The sequence below is a fragment of the Aedes albopictus genome, chromosome 3, assembly GCF_035046485.1.
Source record: "Aedes albopictus strain Foshan chromosome 3, AalbF5, whole genome shotgun sequence".
In the NCBI taxonomy this organism is placed as follows: domain Eukaryota; kingdom Metazoa; phylum Arthropoda; class Insecta; order Diptera; family Culicidae; genus Aedes; species Aedes albopictus.
In genome coordinates this window covers 351,331,183-351,352,344 of record NC_085138.1, presented here as the reverse complement: position 1 = coordinate 351,352,344, position 21,162 = coordinate 351,331,183, and the positions used below count along the sequence as shown (strand labels likewise).

The following is a 21,162-nucleotide window of genomic DNA, read 5'->3' as shown; positions in this document are numbered from 1 at the left end:
GTTATCGCTTGTCGAACTCAAATCGAGGAGCTGAATTCAGCAAACGCTGTTCACCTTGTATGGGTGCCTGGCCATTCTTCCATCGCTAGAAATGAATTGGCTGATGAGTTAGCTCGCACTGGAGCATCACATGACTTCATTGGCCCTGAGCCTGCTATTCCGATATCGAAGTGTTGGGTAAAGGCTTTACCGTAAAGCTTCAGATTGACACCTGGACTGCCACTCAGCACAGACAATACTGAAATAGTTTGGAGTCATGTCGTCAAACCAAATTGTATTGTACTGAGACTGAGCCATCTCCAAGGGTGGCGAAGTATCTTACAAATCTGTCAAAGCAGAATTGCAGCATTCTGGTCAAAGCATTGACTGGCCACTGCCGACTCAACTATCACATGGCGAATATTCAGCAAGCTGATTAATTTGTATGTGATAGCTGTGAATCCGATTATGGAACTTTGTATCATTTGATATGTAACTGTCCAGTTTTTGCGCAACTGCGTTTCCGAATATTCGGTAAACACTTATTAAGTGAAACTGAATCTTCAGGATATTCTGTTGTTCTTAACCCGCTGTGGTAAAAGGCTCTCTTTCGCTTTATGCGTTATTACAGTGCCCTTTTCAGGGCGCTGTTTGAACCCATTGTGGTACGCTTATGCGTTAGTACCCTCTTCCAGGGTATTTTTTCCTATTTCCCTACCTGTCCTTATCCACATCCTTATCATTATTTCCGTCCTTTTCCCTCAGGTAGATGATGAAATAGGCTATTATTTTGGCGATGGCACAAATGTCCCAAATGAAGGATAACGTGCCTCTGGAGCCGGCCTTCTGATACCGGATACCAAAATTAAATTTTACCTTTATAATAGGAACAGTGTGCCTAATGTTGATGCAAGCGATTTATTATCGATCAAAACAGAGAGAAACGATAGTTTTCATATTTTTTCCAAGCAATTCTGGATGGAAAACTAGGGACTAACGTTTTGAACTCTGCATTAGGCGGTACGATTATTTGTAATTATTAATCTTCACTTTTGCCGCGTTTACCATATTGAGTTAATCTTGAAGGATGTGTTCTTTCATGAAAACAAAATCTTATTTGTTTAAATTATTTACAAAAAAAAAATCAAATTTTATTATTTCTAATACTTGATACGTTTCAATTTGCTTAAAATAGTGATTATCATGATATTAATTATTATTCGATGTTTAGTAAGAAACATATTTAACAAAAGAGCGTCGCAATAAGTAAAAGCATCATTGTTCTTCTATAACTTCGGATCAATTGGGATAAAATCTTTGCACGACACAAGTCAGTTCGTGTCCGTTTCTGACATGCTCGGTAGCATCAGCCTATAACTACGGGGTTAGTAATCGATCATAGATGCGCATAGCGCTAGGTGCTCCTAACCCATTTCGAACACCTAGCCGAAACATTTCAAGTTTTCAACTTACTTTCGAAAGAGTTGTTTTCGATTCATTGGGGGAACAATTGCGCGTAAACATCATGCTCAATAGATTATATTCAACAACGTTCATCGGTTGTGGCTGGACTCGATTGGGAACCCCTGGATTCCAATTCCGATAGCGCCCACAAAAATAACACAAAAAACATAAAATCGTTCGAACACTTACCCACTTATGCTGAGCACTTGATTGAGAGCAAATCCTCTGATCCTCATAAAACACTTAACGACGATGACGGCGACAAATTACAATTCGAGGGATGGTTGTTGTTGTTGCTGTTGGTTAGGTAGGTTATGCGTTAGTACCCTCTTCCAGGGTATTTTTTCCTATTTCCCTACCTGTCCTTATCCACATCCTTATCATTATTTCCGTCCTTTTCCCTCAGGTAGATGATGAAATAGGCTATTATTTTGGCGATGGCACAAATGTCCCAAATGAAGGATAACGTGCCTCTGGAGCCGGCCTTCTGATACCGGATACCAAAATTAAATTTTACCTTTATAATAGGAACAGTGTGCCTAATGTTGATGCAAGCGATTTATTATCGATCAAAACAGAGAGAAACGATAGTTTTCATATTTTTTCCAAGCAATTCTGGATGGAAAACTAGGGACTAACGTTTTGAACTCTGCATTAGGCGGTACGATTATTTGTAATTATTAATCTTCACTTTTGCCGCGTTTACCATATTGAGTTAATCTTGAAGGATGTGTTCTTTCATGAAAACAAAATCTTATTTGTTTAAATTATTTACAAAAAAAAAATCAAATTTTATTATTTCTAATACTTGATACGTTTCAATTTGCTTAAAATAGTGATTATCATGATATTAATTATTATTCGATGTTTAGTAAGAAACATATTTAACAAAAGAGCGTCGCAATAAGTAAAAGCATCATTGTTCTTCTATAACTTCGGATCAATTGGGATAAAATCTTTGCACGACACAAGTCAGTTCGTGTCCGTTTCTGACATGCTCGGTAGCATCAGCCTATAACTACGGGGTTAGTAATCGATCATAGATGCGCATAGCGCTAGGTGCTCCTAACCCATTTCGAACACCTAGCCGAAACATTTCAAGTTTTCAACTTACTTTCGAAAGAGTTGTTTTCGATTCATTGGGGGAACAATTGCGCGTAAACATCATGCTCAATAGATTATATTCAACAACGTTCATCGGTTGTGGCTGGACTCGATTGGGAACCCCTGGATTCCAATTCCGATAGCGCCCACAAAAATAACACAAAAAACATAAAATCGTTCGAACACTTACCCACTTATGCTGAGCACTTGATTGAGAGCAAATCCTCTGATCCTCATAAAACACTTAACGACGATGACGGCGACAAATTACAATTCGAGGGATGGTTGTTGTTGTTGCTGTTGGTTAGGTAGGTTAGTAGCTAGATCTTAAACTAGAATGCGCGAATACCGCAAACACCCTCAATACTTGGGCATCTGGGAGTACCGCGGTGGTGTCCGCCAGACGGCACTCGAATTCCGTTTCAGCTTTCGGGCGTCGATCGAGGGGAAGATCTCCCGTAGGTCCGCCGTCATCGGTGCCACCGAGAAGAACTGATCGATCACCTTCAGTTTGATTTCGCGCTGCGTCCGGATCGTCGGGTTGCGTTCTTCTTCTGTTAGGTGGGGGGAAAGAATAGTGAACAAAAAACATTTAAAACATGTAAATGTGAAGGTAACAAATAACAGAGGTTCAAGATATATTTTTCATAATAAATAGACTTCGGTATGATTTTGTAAGAGAAGGATGAACTAAACTAGTACCTACTCGATTCTGGAAGTAACTTCCGAGAATCTTGTACAGGTACCCTGGTATCCCAACAGGGAATTCCACTCATCTTACACTAGAGCGCCATCTAGGTTGTCTTTGTAACCGACAGAATAGCGTCTACGAACGACATCCCTTTCCGGAAGCTGAACTGGTTGCTCGAGAGGCCATTTACTCCCTCGGCGTGCCCCAACAGGCTGTTGAGGATGATGTTTTCGAGCACCTTCCCCGCCGTGCCGATCAAGCATATTCGTCTATATGCCGACGGGTCTCCGGGTGGTTTCCCTGCCATTGGCAATAATGCCAAGCTGTGCCGCTTCCAAACCTCTGGGAAAACTGTCTCGCATAGCAGATCTGAACATCCCAAGTGCCTCTGCAAAAGACCAGGTTCTAAACTTCGTCCGATCGATCTTACCTATGCTATGGGACTTTGCTATCCCGGAAGTTCCTCATCGGTGACGCTTTCCTCATCGCCAGCCTCAGACCCCAGCGGTCCTACGAAAGGAGGCCAATGACTGAGATCATGACACGGAAAAAGCGCCTCGATGATCCCCTCCATCATCTCTTGGGACTACTCTGTTAGCCATTACACCTCTGGTCTTGGCCATCAAGATCCTGTAAGCATCACCACACGGATTCGCATTAGTATTCTGACAGAGACCTGCCAGGCCTGTGTGCTTGCCTCCCTATCTCAGTCTTCAATGCGACTTTGGCAACACCACCCAACACTTATTTCGCTTATGCTCGCAGTATCCGGCTCCTAGTCCGTAGCCAGGCGTAGCGCACGTTCGCGATAACTTAATCCCACCAATATGCCGGTGACCTATCATTCCTTGTGTGGATTTGCCTAGGCATGGTGTAATCGCATGCATGCATAGAGCCGATCTTATGATACCTGATGTTAAGGGGGAACGCCTCCTTAAATACCTTATCGCTGAAGTATGTTCCGCCTACAAGGGCTTGGCCTTGGCGTGGCTGTCGTTCTCCATCCTACGTCACGCCCGATGCTCGCCAAGTCACGCTTCATCCAATCCGCCCATCGTGCTCTCTGCGCTCCACGCCTTCTTGTGCCAAACGAATCAGTTGCAAACATTAGCTTTGCAGGGTTGTTGTCCGGCATTCTTGCAACATGCCCTGCCCACCGTATCCTTCCAGCTTTGATCACCTTATGGATGCTGGGTTCGCCGTAAAGTGCAGTGAGCTCGTGATTTATCCTTCTCCGCCACACATCGTTCTCCTGCACACCGCCGAAGATCGTCCTTAGCACGCGTCGCTCGAAAACTCCGAGTGCTTGCAGGTCCTCCTTGACCATTGTCCATGTCTCGTGTCCGTAGAAGACCATCGATCTTATTAATGTTTTGTACATAGTGTATTTGGTGCGTGGGTGAATCTTTTTAGACCACAGCTTCTTCCGGAGCCCGTACTAGGCCCGACTCCCGCTGATGATGCGCCTTCGAATTTCACGACTCACGTTGTTGTCAGCTGTCAATAAAGATTCGAGGTGGATGAATTCCTCCACCACCTCGAAAGTATCCCCGTCTGTCGTAACATTGCTACCCAGACGGATCCGGTCGTGTTAGGTTCCACCTACCAGCATGTACTTTGTTTTAGAGGCATTGAACACCAGTCTGACCTTTTGCTGCTTTGTGTTTCAGGCGGATGTACAGTTCTGCCTCCGTTCCAAATGTTCTGGCGATAATGACCATGTCGTCCGCAAAACATATAAGTTGACCGGATATTGTGAAAATCGTTTCCCGGCTATTGAGCCAGGCTCGTCGCATCACACCTTCCAGAGCGATGATGAAGAGTAGACATGAGAATCCATCACCTTGTCGCAGTTCCCGACGAGATTCGAATGAACAGAATAGTTCACCCGGAACCCTTACGCAGTTTTGCATACTGTCCATCGTTGCTTTAAGCAGTCTAGTCAGCTTCCCAGGAAAGCCGTTTTTGTCCATGATTGTCCAATCTCCATAGCTCTGCGCGGTCGATACTGTTGTACGTCGCTCTGAATTCGATGAACAGGTTATGCGTTGGGACCTGGTATTCACGGCATTTCTGGAGGATTTGCCGTACGGCAAAGATCTGGTCAGTTGTCGACCGGCCGTCAATGAAGCCCGCTCGATAACTTCACACGAACTCATTCGTTTTAGGTGACAGACGACGGAAGATGATCTGGGATAGCACTTTGTAGGCAGCATTCAAAATAGTGATCGCCCTGAAGTTCTCACATTCCAAATGGTCGCCTTTCTTGTGAATAGGGCAGATTACCCCTTCCTTCCGCTCCTCCGGTAGCTGTTCGGTTTCCCAGATCCTGACTATCAGCCGTTGCAGACAGGTGGCCAACTTTTCTGGCCCCTTCTTGATGAGTGCAGCTGCGATACCATCCTTACCAGCTACTTCGTTGGTTTTGAGCTGGTGAATGGCATCCTTAACTTCCATCAGCGAGGGAGTTGGTTCATTTCCGTCCTCCGCTGCCCTGGCGTCGCCGTTTTCTCCGTTGCCGTGGTCTCCCGTGCCTACGTTCTCCACGCCATTCAGGTGCTCATTGAAATGCTGCTTCCACCTTACGATCACCTCACGTCCGTCCGTCAAGAGGCCTCCGTCCTTATCCCTGCACATTTCGGCTCGCGGCACGAAACCGTTGCGGGATGCGTTGAGCTTCTGGTAGAACTTCCGTGTTTCTTGGAAACGGCACAGCAGTTCCATTTCTTCGCACTCCGCTTCTTCCAGGTGGCGCTTTTTCTCCCAAAAATAGCTGGTATGCTGTTTCCGCTTCGGTTTGTAACGTTCCACATTCTGTCGAGTTCCTTGCTGCAGCATTGCCGACCGTGCTGCTTTCTTCTCCTCCAAAACCGTACTGCACTCTTCGTCGAACCATGTGTTCCGTTGATTCCGTTCCACGTACCCGATGGTGCTCTCGGCTGCCGTCATTGAGGATCTGACCCCACTGGTTTGTGAAACGGCTCTTCATTCCACGGCTCAGACGTTGAAGTTATCCGCTACTACCACAGGCCTTCGCCCTGTCAGCACGGTCGTCATACAGTTCAGCATCTGCGTAAACTGCTCGATCGAGCACCGCGGAGGCGCGTCACAGCTGCAGACCCCGTTTACTTTGGCAACCACGAACCCTTCGTCCATATCGCCACCGTTTTTGCGGACCCATCCGCGACCTGATGGGTACTCGGTAGGGGTCCGCTATGATGGCGTTGCCCGGCCCCTACTTCGCAACTGTCTGACACAGCAGGTGCTGGGATGCGCCACAGTGGTTCAGGTTTAGCTGCGTTACCTTCACTGTGTCTTTCCAGTTGTAGCGCTTCTGAAGGCCGTACTCTTTAGGCCCCCCGGATGTTCCAGACAAATCAAACAAATCAAAATTCGTGCAGCCTTGTGCCTTATGGCCTTCACCTCCACAGCTTGTTCATGTCAGGGCCGATACAGTCCCATGACTTGTGTCCTGGTTCCAAACATTTAAAGCAAGCCTCCGGTGGCTCGTGTAGTCAGTTGGCATAGGGAATCTTCCCTATTTTAACGGACTTGCAAGGATGGGAACACTCGCTTTCAAAGAGTTACACTCACTTGCTATTTTCTCAGCTCAGAAGCGTGCAATCAAGAAACGATGTATAGACGACTTTTGCCTTGTGATTTGGTCTAAAAGTTTTCCGAATAGAATAAGAATCGCACACGCATACCAAAGTCGTGAGGGAGCTGCGAAAGCAACACTCCACAAGGTGAATGTAAATTACAGTCACATCGTGGAGAGTCACTTTCACAGCTCTGTCAAGACTTTGGTATGCGTGTGCAACCGCTACTCTATTCGGCAAGCTTTCACACCAAATCACAAGGCAAAAGTCGTTCATACATCATTTCTTGATTGCACGTTTCAGAGCTGAGAAAATAGCAAGTGTGTAAATCCTTGCAAGTGAGTATTCCCATCCTTGCGGACTTGTTAGTGTTCGCCTCACCTCAATGCCTTCGCCAAGGACCTCTTACGCCAGACTTCTGTAGACGGCGCTCTTGCATTCCTGGTCACGTTTGAGCTCGAGGATCATTTCATTGGCGTCGCTCCCCATCGCCTTCAAGACTTTCCGAATACTTGGACTGTTCAATCTTGACGACGAACGCGATGCCCTTCTCACGCTTGGCACCTGCCCTCCTACGTTTCCTAGGCCTGATATCTCTAGGCTTCTGCATCTCTTGCAGTTTCTTCTCTTTCTTTTCCTGCTCTACTTTGATTCAGGGAGCGTCTTCCCCTTGACCCTCTCCGCCCTAACTTGTGGTTTCTGAAGACCAATCAGTGGTCGCAATCACCCATTCCATTATATTCGGGACGGGCCGGCCGTTTCAAACCCACTCTTCTCGTCTTTCCGGAACGCCTGCCTGGAGTCCGTCTTGTCTTGCGGGTTCCGCCTGGTATCTCCTCACCTGACGGCTGCCTCACACGCTTCTGCGAATGCCTGTCAAAAGTAATCGCTTCCGCTGCACTTTTAGGGCTACCCGAGAAAGTAAAGCTTTACATCTGGATAGACTTTGGAATTTTCAACTTCACGGGTTCTGCCCGTAGTTCATTTGTTTCGAGTTCTCGAAGCTTGACCGCCATCATTGACTTTCGAAGTCCCAGCAGGGCCAACTTGAGGTCCTTGCTGATGTTGGACTTAGAGGAGGCAAAGTCAATGATGGAGTAACCTCCATCCATCGCAGAAAGCCCATCTCTATTTTTGTTGATGGCTTTCCTCAACCACGCTCCATCCATGACAACACCCAACTAGTCAACCGGGTAGGAAATGAGGTTGGCAAAACTGACACTACGTGTGCAGCTACCTCATGCCGTCTCCGATCTTATCATAGGAGACCTCGTGCACCTTCTTCTTCTTCTTCTTCTTCTTCTTGTCGTAACGTCCTCACTGGGACAAAGCCTGCTTCTCAGCTTAGTGTTCAATGAGCACTTCCACAGTTTTTAACTGAGAGCTTCCTCTGCCAATGACCATTTTGCATGTGTATATCGTGTGGCAGGCACGAAGATACTCTATGCCCAAGGAAGTCAAGGAAATTTCCTTTACGAAAAGATCCTGGACCGACCGGGAATCGAACCCGTCACCCTCAGCATGGTCATGCTGAATACCCGTGCGTTTACCGCCTCGGCTATATGGGCCCTCGTGCACCTACTTCTTGCGAAGGGGTTAACTTCTCCACTACCGCCAATTCCACTGTTTCTAGTTTTTTGATTATTGTTATTGGTCATTGAATCCCACGAGCTTCACAAGAACAATGAGCATTTCGTTTATGCCTTATATCCCACTACTACTTCTCACATAGACCGAACTTATGTCAACTGACCCAAATCCAGGATAAAATTTAAAAACAGTAGAACTCAAAAGGATACTTACTGGAACACCACACCGGCAGCGGCGGGCGTTTGGATTTCTTGCTTGCACTAGTGCTTTCGTCGTCGGTCGAATCGTCCGTCAGGATCATATCGAACGTGAAGAGATTCTTCTCCTGCGCTGCCACCGTAGTGCCGTTCGGTTTCAGCTTCTTCAACTGCAACTGTTGCTGTTGAAGGATTTGCGCCTGCTGGAGTTTCTGCTGCTGTTGCATCTTCTGCTGGTACATCTGCTTGTGCAGTTTGATTTCGTAGTTCTCCTTGGCCTGGTTGATTTTGAACAGCTCGGCCTGCTCCCGTTCGGACCTGCGGGATTTAGAGAGTGGAAGTCGTAACAAAAATGATGTAACTCAAGAACTTTTCAGAACTCACCTTTGCTGCTGTTCCAACTTGGCCAGTTCCTCTCGCTTCTGCTCCGCCAGCATCCTCTGGTTGAGCTCCTCCAGATGTCGCCGCTTCTCGAACTCCTCCATCTTCTTGGCCTTCTTGACCAAATCCGCTCGCAGTTTGTCCTCCTTCTCCTGCACCAGTTTCCGGTGCTTCTCCTCCTTTTCCTTCATCAACCGTTCGGCATTTTCGCGTTTTTCCTTCTCGATCTGCTCTCGTTGCTGTTGAGCTAGCCGTTGCTTCTCCTCACGTTTCTTCTTCTTCTCGTCCAGGGCCAGAGATGTGGTGGACGATGCCGAGGACAGGGTTCCCCGTTCGATGCTGGGTTCACGCGAGAGGCTTTGCGATTTAGGGAGATTCGCCGAGGCGAGGGTTGGTTTCTTCTGGAGGTGAGCAAGTTTGGAAGCCGACGAGGAGATGCCCTTGGAGAGTGGAAGTGTACTTTGGGCGGTTGGGGTGGTCTGGGTGGAGGGTGCTTTCGCCGAAGCTGGGTACCTCTGGGAGGCCAGAGGCGTGGTGGATGTTTTCGACGGGAATCGAGGCGGTTGTGATGGAGTCGTGTTTTTGCCGGCAGCAGCAGTACGGGAATGGAATGGAGAACCAACAGCGGCCTTTTCAAATGCTTCGATTCGAGTTTTGATCGGGGACTGTAGGGAGAATAGTTCGTTGTGTTTCTTGGAGGATTTGGATGAAGTAGTTTGGGGCTTTTTGGCTACGGCTGGTTTCTTGGCCTTCGGTGGGGGCTTTTCCGGACTTTCCTCGACGTGGGAATTGTCTTCGGTCATTATGCTAGCATTGATAAGGGCCCGATGCTGTTCCTCGGTGGACTTCGGTTTGTCCATAACGAAAGTGCTATTGCCAGGTCCCGGAAGCTGGAACGTGCCATTTGCGGCATTTTCCGGTGATTTTACGACATTAAATGTTCCGTTAGCCGGAGAGGGAACGACAAATGTTCCGTTCGACGTCGGGACGGAGAACGTTCCATTCGATGCCGGAACGGAGAACGTCCCATTCGAATCCATGGCGAAAGTTTGATTCTTCTCCCCATCGGCAATCATTGGCATCCGACCCAAGGCCACAGCCACCGGACGCATGACGGCGTCTCCATCCAGAGCGTCTTCATAGACAGACTTCTCCGACTGGGTGGGACTATTTGCTGCCATCGTTTTCTGACTACCCTCACTGGACAGCTTTTCCGTTTTGATGTGAACCTTCTTCGGTTCCGGTGCGGAGCTTGTTTTCTTCTTCCGATTGCGACTGGAGCTTTTGGTGGAAGTGGTCGAAAGTGTCGAATCTGCCGACGAAATCGCCGAACTGGACGAAGTTTCATCAGCGTCTTTCTCCTTCTTAATGTTAATCGGAAGTACATTCGAGGAGCTCTTGACCTTGGACTTATCCGCCTTCTTCGCACGAGTCGATTTCGTCTTGGGGGCTGGCGGCGGAGGCATCATCGGAGGTGGCATCTTGCCGGCATCCTCATCATCCGATAGGACTTCCACTTTCGGAATCGGTTTCGGTATGAGAATGATGGACATTTCCGCCGAAGCCGGAGGTTCTTCACTTTCCTTTTCCTTCTCGTTGGTGCTACCGAAACCTTCATCGTTGGATTTTCGCTTCTCCGCGTCTTTGTCCTTTTCCTTCTCCTTCTCGTGTATCACGTTAATCGCGTTGGCATCGTTCTCGCCATCCGTTTCCATGGGCTCCACCTGGAACATGGATAAGGGAAATGTATTTAATGTGTTTTAAATTTGTAATTTCGTTTCATTTTCATATTTGTCTGCCATCCAGTTTCCAGTATTTTGGGACAAATTTGTCAGAACTAGATACGATACCTCATTTCTCAAAGATTACTTAATAATATTATCAGTTTAATCAATAGTTTTATTATAAAATTAGAGATCCGATTAATCAGGATTTTTGCCAGTAATGACCTCCAGATTTAATTTGCGATTTGAACGTGAAGAGTAACTTCATACGTTTATGTGAGTCCTGTTGCTGTTAAGTAGTTATGTTCATAATTCTAGATTGAGTTTAAATAAGGGCGAAAGTAACATGAGAGAGTTCTCTTCATCGACTCTCTCTTCTGCAAATTAAAGTGACAAGATGCAAATTCAATCGAACTTTTTTACACTTAGACGCTAGATTGTATCGCAACCTAGTGATTTATGACCAAAAAGCTCAACCATACTTGCATCTTGTCACTTTACTTTGAAGAAGAGAGAGTCGATGAAGAGGACTCTCTCATGTTACTTTCGCCCTTATTTAAACTCAATCTAGAATTGGAGTTATTGCTGGTTAGGGGCCGTTCATAAACCACGTAGAGGGGGGGGTCTGGCCAAAGCCTACGCTCCAAACAAATTAAAAAAAAAGTGTGTATGGACAAAAGTCTACGAGGGCGAGGGGGGGGGGTTCTGAGTTGGTCTACGTGGTTTATGAACAGCCCCTTAGCGTATTCGTATGTTTATTGTTCTTGTTTTTATTCTGCTATTCTGCTATTCTGCTATTATCAACGCATCCCCTGGCTTTCGCCCATCTGCGTTGTCTTTTCACTAGGCAATACGTCTACCAATTGATGTTTATGGGCTTGCCGGACCAAGTCATGTAGCTAAGCCAAACACCCCACCTACAACTGTTGGGTAGGCACCATTGTCCCGCCCACTGGTCTTTTACAGCTAGTTGTAGGTGCATGTGTGCGTGTAAGTATTGGTGTATGTGTGTTAGTGTTAGTGTATTGTAGGCGCCAACTCGTTCTAATCCACTCTGATTGCTAACACCCATTTGAACCACTACCCTTAAATCTGGCAATCTATGAAATAGAATGAGTTAAGCGCCTGTACATAACAGTCAGTTAATCAAACAAGGAATATTAGTATTAAAGCGAAGATACAATGAAGCAATGCCCCGAACCTCGAGAGCACAAACCCCAAGAACCAAATGACAGGCTGCGCGAACAGTCGATCGACTAGCCACCACCAGTGAATAACCAATCGAGCAAACCCTCCAGCACAAACCACCACCAGCTCTCCCGACCTGCGCCCAACAAATTCGAGGCACAGCCCAGCCATAGCTTCACCTTAAAACCAAAATGTAGATTGCAGAGCACAATACTTCCCAAGTAACCACGCAACTCGGGTCGCAAATCACGCACACCACGTCACAAATAAGACAAACACTACCCCGCCCGTACAATCGAAACCGATCTAGGGTAGAGAAGGGTCTCTTTCCACTCCAACCCGGACTCAACTGCACCCACAGGGTAGTGCACCCCACACACACTGCACTCATGCATCCATTACGACCCGAGCCGCACGGTCACCTGGGTTGCTTCTATCTGCATGACCTCCCCCAACCCGTAACGCAGAGTTTAAATCCATCTCTTGCATTACAAAGCAGTCCCTCTTCCCAAAGTTTGTGCGTGGTATAAATGAGATTATAAAGCTGAAGAAATCGCCACCAACACAACCGCCAACAATGAGCACTCAATGGTGTCGGCAGAATCAATGACGACCCCCTCAATGCTGAAGCCGTACGCACTGCACGTACGAAGTACATACAGACCTACCTGCACCGCCTAAACAAACCACCTAGGCCAAACACAAGCGAAAAGCGGCGCCACCACTGTTGAACCACGACTAGAGGGTCTTATTTCCCGGACCGAAAAAAATCCCGGGATTCGGGATTTTTATTTTTCAAATCCCGGGATTTCCCGGGATCCCGGGAAAAAATCAAATTTTTCCAAAAACCAAAAAAAGTATGGCAAAAAATTCTAAAACAATTTTTTGATAACAAAAACGTTCACTTCACCAATGTTCTTTGAAAAATGTTGTAAAATATCCTACAAAAATACTTTTCATAAATTTATAACTGAATACTTTCTGCTTACCATTGCTATTTTGATCCAAAAGTTTGGAAAAAATTAAAACTTTCTTATATACCTCCTTTTAAAATTTCTAGATTGGTTTATGATCAGACTTTTGAGGACCCTTTTCTTAAGGAATTCCATCGAAAATAACTTCACGACATCGCCAAAAAATATTCAAGAGTTTACAAAATAAAGTTGATTGAGATTTTCAGCCCTCGGCTCGCAAAATAAAGTCCTGTAGATGATCCGTTAGATATCCTTCACCAATTTTCTGCCTCCAAAAAGTCCCACCAAAATATATTTGGTCAACTTTTCGTCATAATCCTGTAGAAAATGCGTCAAGTAATTCTTCATATCATACAAACACCAATACATTATCCTTAATTGATTTCTCTAGAAACATCTTGAAAAATGTTTGTTGTACTTCAGGACTCTTGTATCATCTAGCATCAGATTTTCTGAAGAAATCCGGCCAATAATACCTTGTAGTGGAATTTTCCACATCTTTTTCTGCATCGCAAATTTATTATTTCCCACGAGAAATAATGAATTATGCTTAGCTTAACGACAACGTGCCGACTTTTGGTTACCTGGCCGGCCGATGTCATCTAGCACCCCATGCGCGGTTCAAATTGACCACGCAGCATTAATTCGTGTGAACATGCTTTATTCTTTCCTCAGGTAATGTGTAACTTTTCTAACTAATAAAAATCATTCATTCAATGTCCAACAAGCAAAGTGTATACATCGTGTCCTGATGACAGACCCGTGCGCCTTCTCCATTAATGTTCGCGAAGTACAGTACAACCTGTGCTATGGAAGTACTATTTGAATATATTCCGCATCCAAACATTTCTCAGCAAATGCTGCTAATAAAAATTTTACAAGAAATATGGCCATACATTCTAGGAATATTACCAGACCTAAACCTAAAAATAGACTAAATAAATCCTCAGAATCCACCTTTTGATATTCTACCGAAAACTGCTTAGAAAAATATGGCCTTTGGACCTGAAATAAAATGTGTTAAATCGAATGCAAAAATGGAAATATTGATGAAAAGATTTAGAGTGAGCAGTCACCAGATTCTTTTTTTTTTTGCACGGTTTTTTTTTTGCTATAACTCAGTCGATTTTGAACCAATTGACTTGATTTTTCGTACAATGATAGTACTAATGATGCCTACATGTGTGCATAATCTTACGGTAATCAATTTAAAATTGACTGACATATAGCAGAAATCGTATTCGTGCAAAAAAGAATCTGATGTCTTGCCATTTTCAAATTTTCGGGAAATCCCGGGAATTTCAGAAAAATATCCCGGGATTCGGGATTTTTTAGATCCCGGGATTTCCCGGGATTATTGTCCCGGGATATCCCGGGCAAGACCCTCTAACCACGACTATACCAGGTATAATCGCAATTAAGCAATCGTAGATCCATTCCCCGCTCCTACTCAGCCCTAACGATCCATAGCAATGCTTGTCAATATATGCACCCCACACACGCAACCCCCACAACCCAACAGTATGGTCACTTGAGTATCCCTGGGATTTTGATTACATGATGGTCAGGGATCACAGCCATCAAAACGTTCCACACTTTACCAGGGCTTGCGACCTGTAACCATGATGATTTCCGCTATGGGAAACCATGATGGCTAGCGGTGTTATGTTTATTGTTCTTGTTTTTATTAAAATGATAAATTTTCATCCACACAAACCGGCCCAAGCTTTGTTGTATTCATGTAAGTGTTGATTTTTCATATATATTTTTACGAAACTTCAGTTTCAGTTACATGTGTTGTGCACATGTTGCACATACGGATGTAACGCCTCTGAACTGAGACGTACAGTAGTTATCCCCACAGCTTTTGGCAATTTCACGCTATTTGATAAGGATGCTCAATTTTCATACTGGTAGTGTCCTGTTGTATCCAATGAAACTGTTCGAGCCCAGCGGTGTGGGTCGAAAAGCAGCGGACTGTATGAACAACTTGTTTTGTGGGGGGAAACACAGCGGAACACTTCGCGACGGGAGGATCACTCTCGCGGAAGGGGATTTGGCAAGGGCCAACTTTTCTTGGGTTCTAGGGAACTGAACACGGAACGGCTACGCGTACAATGCTATTTATTTCTCTCTTCACTTCTACATAATTTGTATTATTAATGATTTCACTACTGCGACTGCTGTGCGTCCGATCGGTAGGTCGGTAGAAAACTTTCTGATGCAACCGTTGTGGCTGCTGTTGGTTGGAGTCGCATGAAAAAAAAGGGAAGCGACATACGTTCGCTGGTGTCGATCACGCTGGCAGACGCGTGGCGCTCGCTGATTGGTTGTAGGGTTTTTGATGGGGTTTGCTTGCAGTGTTTCTTGCTTCCGTCAAGAGACGGAACAGAAACTTTGGGATCTTTGGCATCTTCCTAATCAAAGGACCGAACTATTTCGTTAATACAGGGTACGGGGCCTTTCAGACAACTTTCTGTTATAACTGAGTGAATTTTATACCAATTGACCCTTTCTTTTGTACACAGTGAAATTAATACAGTATCAAGCCCTGTGCTGAAGTTCAAGTCTATTGGGATAACATTAACTGTGATACATACAGTGATAGACATTCGTATAGCCGAGGCCAAACAATTTTCAAAAAAGTGTCAGGAAACTCATACAAAAGATTTTATGATAAAACTTTTTAATCGTAGTGATAGTATATCTAGTACCTACTGTTTTGAAAAAATGTGATACATCACACTTACATATACACTGAAACAAAACCGAGGGTAAAAATCCTTCAAATGTCATTTTTTGCCTAGGCATTCGTTTAGCCGAATTGAACAATTTTTAGGATTCCATAATAAAAAAAAACTAACAAATTTCGAAAAATATCCAACAAAACCATTTTGTATGTTGACCTGCATTATAGATCAGCTTGTGAATCATGAATTTGATAGTTTTCGGAAGTGTTGCCATAATAATTTAACATGCATTTTTTTTTATCTGTATTAACAAGATTTTTTGCCCTAGGCTAGTTCATCTCGGGACCCACGCTTTACTTCCCTTCCGAAGAAAGAACTCACATTTTGTGAGTTTGTCGGGAGTGGGATTTGATCCCAGGTCTTCGGCGTGATAGTCAAGTGTTCTAACCATCACACCAGGTCCGCTCCACACATGCATCTTATATAAATATGTCATTATATTGTAAATGTTTCCAAATTTAGATTTGATGTAGTTATTTTTATCGCAAGTGTTTAAAGTGTTTGAAAGTTTCATGACGAGTACAGGTTGAAAATTTACGAAAAACAATGTTTCTAACCGAAAAAAAAATAACGCAAACCATCAAAAAATCATGTATTTAAGTATTGTTTTAATGAAATATGATGGTTTCTCTTGCATAAACCACAGCGTTTACTACTATTGCGTCTTCTAATAGCTCCCAATATCTTCTAGACTGTATTCTGGCTGAAATAACATACATTGGACGGCTCACATTTTGAGAAATGGCACCAAAAGTATTCAAATTTCTACCATGAACTACTTGCTTAATAATTTAGACGTTCTTTTCAAATAAATCATGTTAAGACTGAATGTGGTTCAAAACTCAGACTCATTTATAATACATTTCTTCAGATTGAATGAAATAAGCCAATTATTTGACCATATATTGCATTTTTGTATGCTCATAACTGCCCCCATTCGCATAACAGTCCCATCTTTGCTGGGTTTCCTATTCATATGGGACTGTTATGCGAGTGGGGGCAGATAAGCTTTTAAATAAACAGGGTACAAAAATTCTGACACTTCTTGCAGTTCTTTCACTTATCAGTCTTCTAACTCATTTGGTAATGCTAGTATCAAACAGGTATACTCCACAGCCATTAGGGCACGTCTTTATTTCAACGCAGAACTATTTTTTTTTAGCTTTTATCAATCCCATTTTAAGGTTTAACCAACCAAAAACCAGTATACTTAATTTGTTCATGACACTTTATGCAATAATTTCAATTCAATTTCAATTTAATTTATTTTTCCAGACTTCAACGGTACTACATCTAATATTTACATTTACATTTCAGAGATTTGGTTTAACTTTCAACTGAGAACAATTCAAATTCATCATAGGAGACATCAATACATACAACATAAAAGTACTAGCTATGTAAAGCTTTTTTAGGGAAAAGAGTAAAAAAAACCCTAGAATTCAGAATGTCTTAAAGCTAATATCACAGATGTTGAGGGATGAGTGCTCCGATGAGCGGATTTGCTGACATATCACAGGAAGTCCTGAAGGATCTGGTGGCCTGCTTGATGCTTGTTTCGATGGTGTCGACACCAGCCAGCTTGTGGAGATCGTCGGTCGGGTACCTGGGGTTCAGGTTGTGAACCATCTTACGCAGCTTGTTCTGTTTTACTTGCAGCCTTTTGCGGTGAGATTTGGCGCAGTTGCCCCAAACTGCCGATGCATAGGTGAACATTGGCTGGATGATGCACTTGACCACCAGTAGCTTGTTTTTAACGTGCAGCTTCGACCGTCGATTCAGCAGGGAGTACAGCGCTTTGGTAGACCGATCAACCTTTCCGGCGACGTAGTTCACGTGTTTGTCAAACTTCAGCTTCTTGTCAAACAGCACTCCAAGATACTTGACTTCATCGTCCCATGTAGTTGGCTGACCATTGACCGTGATCGACCTGCGGGGAAGGTGTCGAGCGGCACGCCTCCTCGTGAAGAAATTCGACTGAGTTTTCCCTGCATTCAGTTTGATTCGCCACTTCCGCTGGAATTCCCCGAGGTTGTTCATTGCCGCTTGGAGGTGAGTAACGACGATTTGCGGATCTTTGTCCGACACCAGGAAAGCCGTGTCATCCGCAAAGAATGCGTACAATACTCCGTCTATCATCAGTACGTCGGAAGTGAGGACGTTGTAGAGAATCGGACTCAGGACTGATCCTTGGGGCACGCCAAAGGGGATGTTTTGGATGCTGGAATTTTCACCATTCACGGCAACCGTAAAAGTCCGATTTGAAAGGAACGATTGTACAATCTTGACCAGGTAGAGTTGAAGATTCGAGCGGAAGAGCTTGTATACGATGGCGTCTTGCCAGACGGAGTCGTAGGCTTTTTCCACGTCGAGAAGAACCATGCCAGTCGATTTGCCCGTTCGAAATCCGTGTTTCACCTTTTGCGTGATGCGAGCAAGTTGGTGCACCGTTGAGTGTCCCGCTTTGAAGCCGAACTGCTCCGCTGGAACGACTTCTTCCGTCTCCAGGTGACGGTTTAAACGTGCGAGGATTACCCTTTCCAGGACTTTACTTAGGCTGCTTAGGAGACTTATCGGTCGGTAGTTACCTGGATTGGTGATATCCTTGTTCGCCTTCGGGATGGCAATCACGTTGGCGTATTTCCATCCGGTCGGAAAGTAAGCTAGGGCCAGGCATGCGTTGAATATTTTGGTCAAAACGACCAACCCTTTTCTTGGTAGGTGCTTGAGGCAGGTGTTCCGGATTCCATCCTGTCCGGGAGATTTGCGATTTTTCAGCGTGCGGATGATTGATTTGACCTCTTTCGGTTTTACCAGGGCAGTAATAGGAACGGGAGGGCTTGCAGCACGAATTTGGCCGATCGCAGTGTCCACCGCCGCCGAAGTTTCCGGATCGCCTGGCTCTTCGTTGTTATGAGCCGCAGCAAATGATGCTGCGAATGCTTCGGCTTTCTGTGATGAACTCACTACGAGATTACCGTTGACGTTCAGCGGGGGGCTATACTTGACCGTGTTTCGGAGGCTGCGCGTTAGCTTCCAAAATTTGTTGCTGCCATTGTCCAGATTCTTCACCATCGAACCAAAGTTCCTGTATCGGTGCTCTGCGCTTTTAGTGCTGATAACGTTGTTCAGGTGGTGTACAACCGCACCAATCAGCGGGTCCCGTCTACGAATATACTGCCTGCGCCGAACATTCCTCAAACGAATTAGCAGCTTCAGTTCGGCGGGGATTTCCTTCTTTTTGGGAAGGATCCTACGCGTAGGGACAGCAACCTCCTCAGCCGCCTTGACGATCGTGGTGATTATGCCGATTGCATTGTCGATTTTCTCTGGCTGGTCCAGATCGTTGATCCAATCTGCCGTGAGGTCGACTTCCAGATCGACTTTTCGAGCGAATGTGTTCCAGTTTGCTTTGTCGAAGCAGCGAATGGTCTTTCCCGCCGGGGCTACTGGAAACTCAGCGTCGATTATGAAGGTTACTGGCAGATGGTCTGACGAAAGTTCGGCATGTGTTATCGGCCTCGACATCTGCACCAGGTTGTTGGAGATCACCAGGTCCAGGGTAGAAGGCCTCCCTCGCCCAGTAGGGATGCGGGTGGGAGTCTCCGGAGCGTGGATATAGAAATCCGTGGACTCATACTCCTGGTGCAGGATTCGTCCTTGAATGACATTGAGCAACGAATAAAGCCGCATTCGGCTACTCAGCGCTTTTCCGCGTTACCAGGGGAAAGTGATGACATTGAAAATATAAAACATCCGATTGGAAAAATATTTTACTACATTAATTCTATCTGGTTTTGCATAGTCTTTTGGCATAATCTGGCATAATAGTCGTTTGGCAAAATGACCGTTTGAATAAGTGAAATGGCCATCATCATCGTCATTTTCATGTATGATAGAGCGAGCGAAAACCCGAGGAGCCAAAGCCGTAGCCCGCCAGCGCTATTCGGCTCTCGAGAATGAAGCGAAACGCTCATGTAGACGAGACAAAAGAGCGTGGGCTCTTTGGTGGATAAAAACCTCTCATAACGAAAAGAACAAACCTGCCGAAAATACTCTTTGTAACCCTATAATTGCATGTAACAGCTCACCTGTTGTTCATTCCTCAGTTCCTCCGAAATCCGTTCCTTCTTGATGGTGATGCTTGGCTGTCTCAACTTCCCCATCAAGCTTGGTTCCTTCAAATTCTGCGTAGCCTTGACTCGGGCAGCCCTGGCTGGACGCCTTTCGTTTTCCTCCTGATGAGATTTGGAAGAATGCTCCTCTACTACCGATTGGACGGACGGTACCAAAGACGCCGGCGCAACAGCGGCCATTTCATCTGCCAGGGATCGTACCTTTTCCCGTCCCTTTGCCACCTGGGTGCTGTTCTTCCTGTGGCTTGCCCTCGAAGTATGCAACGAACTGCTGGTCGAATTGGCCGTTTCATCCGCGGGTTCTCCTCCTTCGTCCATGGATTCCAACCGTTTTGGACGCTTCTTGCTTTGGATCGGCGTCCCATTGCTGATGGATTGCGTGACATGCTCATCTAATTTTTTCGTGCTTTTCTGCAATGAAACCACACAAAAATCCAATCAAACAAGATGCAACAAGCGCAGCGGGACCAAACTTCCGACCAGATGTCCTTGCGGTAAAATTCCAATTGGAATTCACCGAAATGCAAGGGGCAGAGCCCTAACACACCTTTTCACACTTCACTCACCTGGAATTCTTCTTCCAAACGCGATTCTGCCGCAAAAGTTTGCAGAATTATTTCGTTGAATTTGTGCAATAAATCATCCATTCTGTGATCAACGTCGTTGCAGTTCCGCGATAAAACACAAAGATCCACCAAGCTCACACAATCCCCACAGATCGCAGAAAAAGCGTTAAACCATAACAGCGCAGCAAGCAACAACAATGACGCGGTAAACAACACTTTTCCAGGGGCAAATGGCACTACTTTTAACGTTTCTCACTTCCGCCGCATTCACTTCACCTTTTAAACACAAATTAAAACGTTTCTCACTGAATTTAAAGCGACGAAACCGGATTTTTTCGCGAAACTTTCAACTCAAACGATGGTAGCCGGAGCAAATTTTTCCAACGGTGAAAGAAAGCGCCGAGGCGAAAACTGCGGGCGAAGTTGCTGCACCATCGAACAGGGGAGTGGGCAGTCGCGCGCTGGTCCACTGAACTGAATTTCGCCCGGACGGTTTGATTTTTTTGCAGCCCGGTGGAAAAAGTATGCAAAACTCGCGCGGATCATTTCATGATGTCCAATCTCACCTACTCACCGAAACTAATCACAGACAAACACAGACACTCTTGTCGTTTTCGTTTTTGCGGCGGTCCTACCACAAACGAAGATATATAAGGCGCCGTCCACAAATGGAGCACGTTCGGTGTAGTACTAGATTTGTAGTAATGAGCTGAATTTTTGTATGGTGAGAAGGTCAATTCTCCGTTTCTGCAATGAAATGGTGCAAAAAGCGTGGGTATTATGATTCCTTGCCTAAATTGATGCTATTTGAGCAAAACT

General features: G+C 45.2%; 1 protein-coding gene across 1 annotated transcript; it reads right to left on the bottom strand.

Moving 5' to 3' along the window:
• Positions 1–2,215: 2,215 nt before the first annotated feature.
• LOC109408772 (inner centromere protein) lies at positions 2,216–20,757 on the bottom strand. Its single transcript, XM_029874876.2, has 5 exons — positions 20,344–20,757; positions 19,733–20,188; positions 9,009–10,729; positions 8,641–8,942; positions 2,216–3,101 (listed from the first exon to the last, which is right to left on the bottom strand). Exons 1-5 carry the CDS (start codon positions 20,422–20,424, stop codon positions 2,908–2,910), a joined length of 2,754 nt encoding a protein of 917 aa, XP_029730736.2. The 5' UTR covers positions 20,425–20,757; the 3' UTR covers positions 2,216–2,907.
• Between the last annotated feature and the right edge of the window lie 405 nt (positions 20,758–21,162).

What these genes read in the sequence shown, in the direction of transcription:
- LOC109408772 (XM_029874876.2), bottom strand. Translation starts at nt 20,424, where the DNA reads ATGGATGATTTATTGCACAAATTCAACGAAATAATTCTGCAAACTTTT. An exon ending in GTTTGGAAGAAGAATTCCAG is followed by an intron (nt 20,189 to 20,343) that starts GTGAGTGAAGTG and finishes GTTTCATTGCAG; the next exon opens with AAAAGCACGAAAAAATTAGA. An exon ending in AACTGAGGAATGAACAACAG is followed by an intron (nt 10,730 to 19,732) that starts GTGAGCTGTTAC and finishes TCCATGTTCCAG; the next exon opens with GTGGAGCCCATGGAAACGGA.